Source organism: Lycium ferocissimum, chromosome 6 (genome assembly GCF_029784015.1).
Source record: "Lycium ferocissimum isolate CSIRO_LF1 chromosome 6, AGI_CSIRO_Lferr_CH_V1, whole genome shotgun sequence".
Lineage (NCBI taxonomy): Eukaryota > Viridiplantae > Streptophyta > Magnoliopsida > Solanales > Solanaceae > Lycium > Lycium ferocissimum.
In genome coordinates this window covers 48550296-48552347 of record NC_081347.1, presented here as the reverse complement: position 1 = coordinate 48552347, position 2052 = coordinate 48550296, and the positions used below count along the sequence as shown (strand labels likewise).

The window sequence follows — 2052 nt, the reverse complement described above, 5'->3', positions numbered from 1 at the left end:
ATATCGGCTAAGACCACGGCTCCTCCTGAAAGTACTTTCCTAACCATGTATGGTCTTTGCCAGGTCAGCGCGAATTTCCCTTTATATTCCTCTTGGTGAGGGAAGACTCGCTTGAGAACGAGTTGTCCGATCTGAAAAAGTCGAGTTCTAACCCGTTTGTTGAAGGCTCTAGACCTTCTTTGTTTGTATAGCTACCCGTAGCACACTGACACCATTCTCTTTTCCTCTATCATGGCCAGTTGTTCATAATGATTTCTAACCCATTCTGCATCTTTCAACTCTGCCTCTTGGATGATCCTGAGTGAAGGGATCTCCACTTCTGCGGGTATGACCGCTTCTATATCGTAAACGAGGAGGTATGGGGTTGCCCCAGTGGAAGTTCCGGTTGTTGTTCTGTATCCCAACAGAGCACAAGGCAACTGCTCGTGCCGATTATAGTTGTCAACCATCTTTCTCAAGATTCTTTTGATGTTCTTGTTAGCGGCCTCTATGGCTCCATTCATCTGTGGCCGATAGGCAGTAGAGTTTTTGTGGGTGATTTTGAATTACTCACAGATATCTTTCATCAAATGGCTATTCAGATTGGCACCATTGTCTGTGATGATGGATTTTGGCACACTAAAATAACATATCATATTGTTTCTAACGAAGTCAGCCACGACTTTCTTGGTCACTGATTTGTCGGAAGTTGCTTCCACCCATATAGTGAAGTAATCTGTGGCGACCAAGATGAAACGATAGTCGTTGGAGGCTGGAGGCTCAATGGGTCCTATGACATCCATTCCCCATGCCGCGAAAGGCCAGGGTGAGCTTATTACGTGTAATTCTGTGGGTGGAACCTTGATCAGATCCCCGTGTATCTGACACTGATGGAACTTTTGCACTAATTTACAAGAGTCATGTTCCATGGACACCCAATAATATCATGTCCTTAGGATTTTCTTAGCAAGGACGAATCCATTCATGTGGGGTCCGCATGCCCCCGTGTGCACTTCTTTTAGCAATTTTGTGGCCTCTTCAGCATCCACGGATCTGAGAAACCCGAGATCAGGGGTCCTTTTGTATAGTATTTCCTTGTTCAAGAAAAAACCATTGGCCAATCTCTTGATGGTCTTCTTTTGATTTGCTGAACTCTCTGGGGGATACTCCCCTTTTTCCAGGTAGGCCTTAATGTCGGTGTACCATGGTTGGCCATCTGGCTCGGCCTCTTCATAGGCGCAGTGAGCCTGCTCTTCTCTCAGTATGATCTCTAACGGATCAATGTGGGTGCTCTCAGGGCGTTGGATCATAGACGCTATTATGGCCAATGCGTCTGCGAACCTATTCTGAGCCCTTGGAGTATGGCTGTAGTCAACACTCTTGAATCTTCCGCACAATCTTTGTGCCAGATTTACATATAGAAGTATCTTATCATTTTTGGTTGCCCAATTTCCTTTCACTTGATTGATGAGCAAATCGGAGTCCCCGATTACTAACAACTCCTATATGTTCATGTCTAGCGCCATCCTGAGGCCTAGGATACATGCTTCGTATTCCGCCATGTTGTTGGTACATCTAAAGTTGAGTTTTGCGGCCATCGGGTAGTGTTGCCCTATTTTCGATATCAACACCGCCCCAATGCCTGATCCTTTGTAGTTGACTGCTCCATCGAAGAACAGTCTCCAGCACGAATATGGTTCCGCCATCTCTTCTTCCATGGCCATCACTTCCTCATCTGGGAAGAAAGTTTATAATGGCTCCAGCGCATCATCTATGGGACTTGCTACCAGCAGGTCCGCTAGGGCTTGTCCTTTGATCGCCTTTTGCGCCACGTACACGATGTCGAATTCGCTTAGCAGCATTTGCCATTTAGCCAATTTTCCTATGGGCATCGGTTGCCGAAAAATGTATCTTAGCGGATCCATTCTGGAGATGAGGTGAGTGGTCAATACCGATAGGTAGTGCCTCAGTTTCTGGGAAATCCAGGTAAGAGCACAGCAGGTCTTTTCTCCGAGCGTATATCGCGCTTCGCCGGTAGTGAATTTCTTACTCAAATAGTAGATGCATGTTCCT

At 46.2% G+C, this 2052-nt stretch overlaps 1 protein-coding gene across 1 annotated transcript; it reads right to left on the bottom strand.

Moving 5' to 3' along the window:
• Positions 1-923: 923 nt before the first annotated feature.
• Positions 924-1848, bottom strand: LOC132061348 (uncharacterized). Its single transcript, XM_059454183.1, has 2 exons — positions 1760-1848; positions 924-1365 (listed from the first exon to the last, which is right to left on the bottom strand). Exons 1-2 carry the CDS (start codon positions 1846-1848, stop codon positions 924-926), a joined length of 531 nt encoding a protein of 176 aa, XP_059310166.1.
• Positions 1849-2052: the final 204 nt, after the last annotated feature.

Excerpts from the sequence above, each read along its gene's own strand:
- LOC132061348 (XM_059454183.1), bottom strand. The coding sequence starts at position 1,848 with ATGGCAAATGCTGCTAAGCGAATTCGACATCGTGTACGTGGCGCAAAA. Across the intron at positions 1,366-1,759 it reads AGCGGACCTGCTGGTAGCAA|ATTCAAGAGTGTTGACTACA; the intron begins GTCCCATAGATG and ends ATTGTGCGGAAG.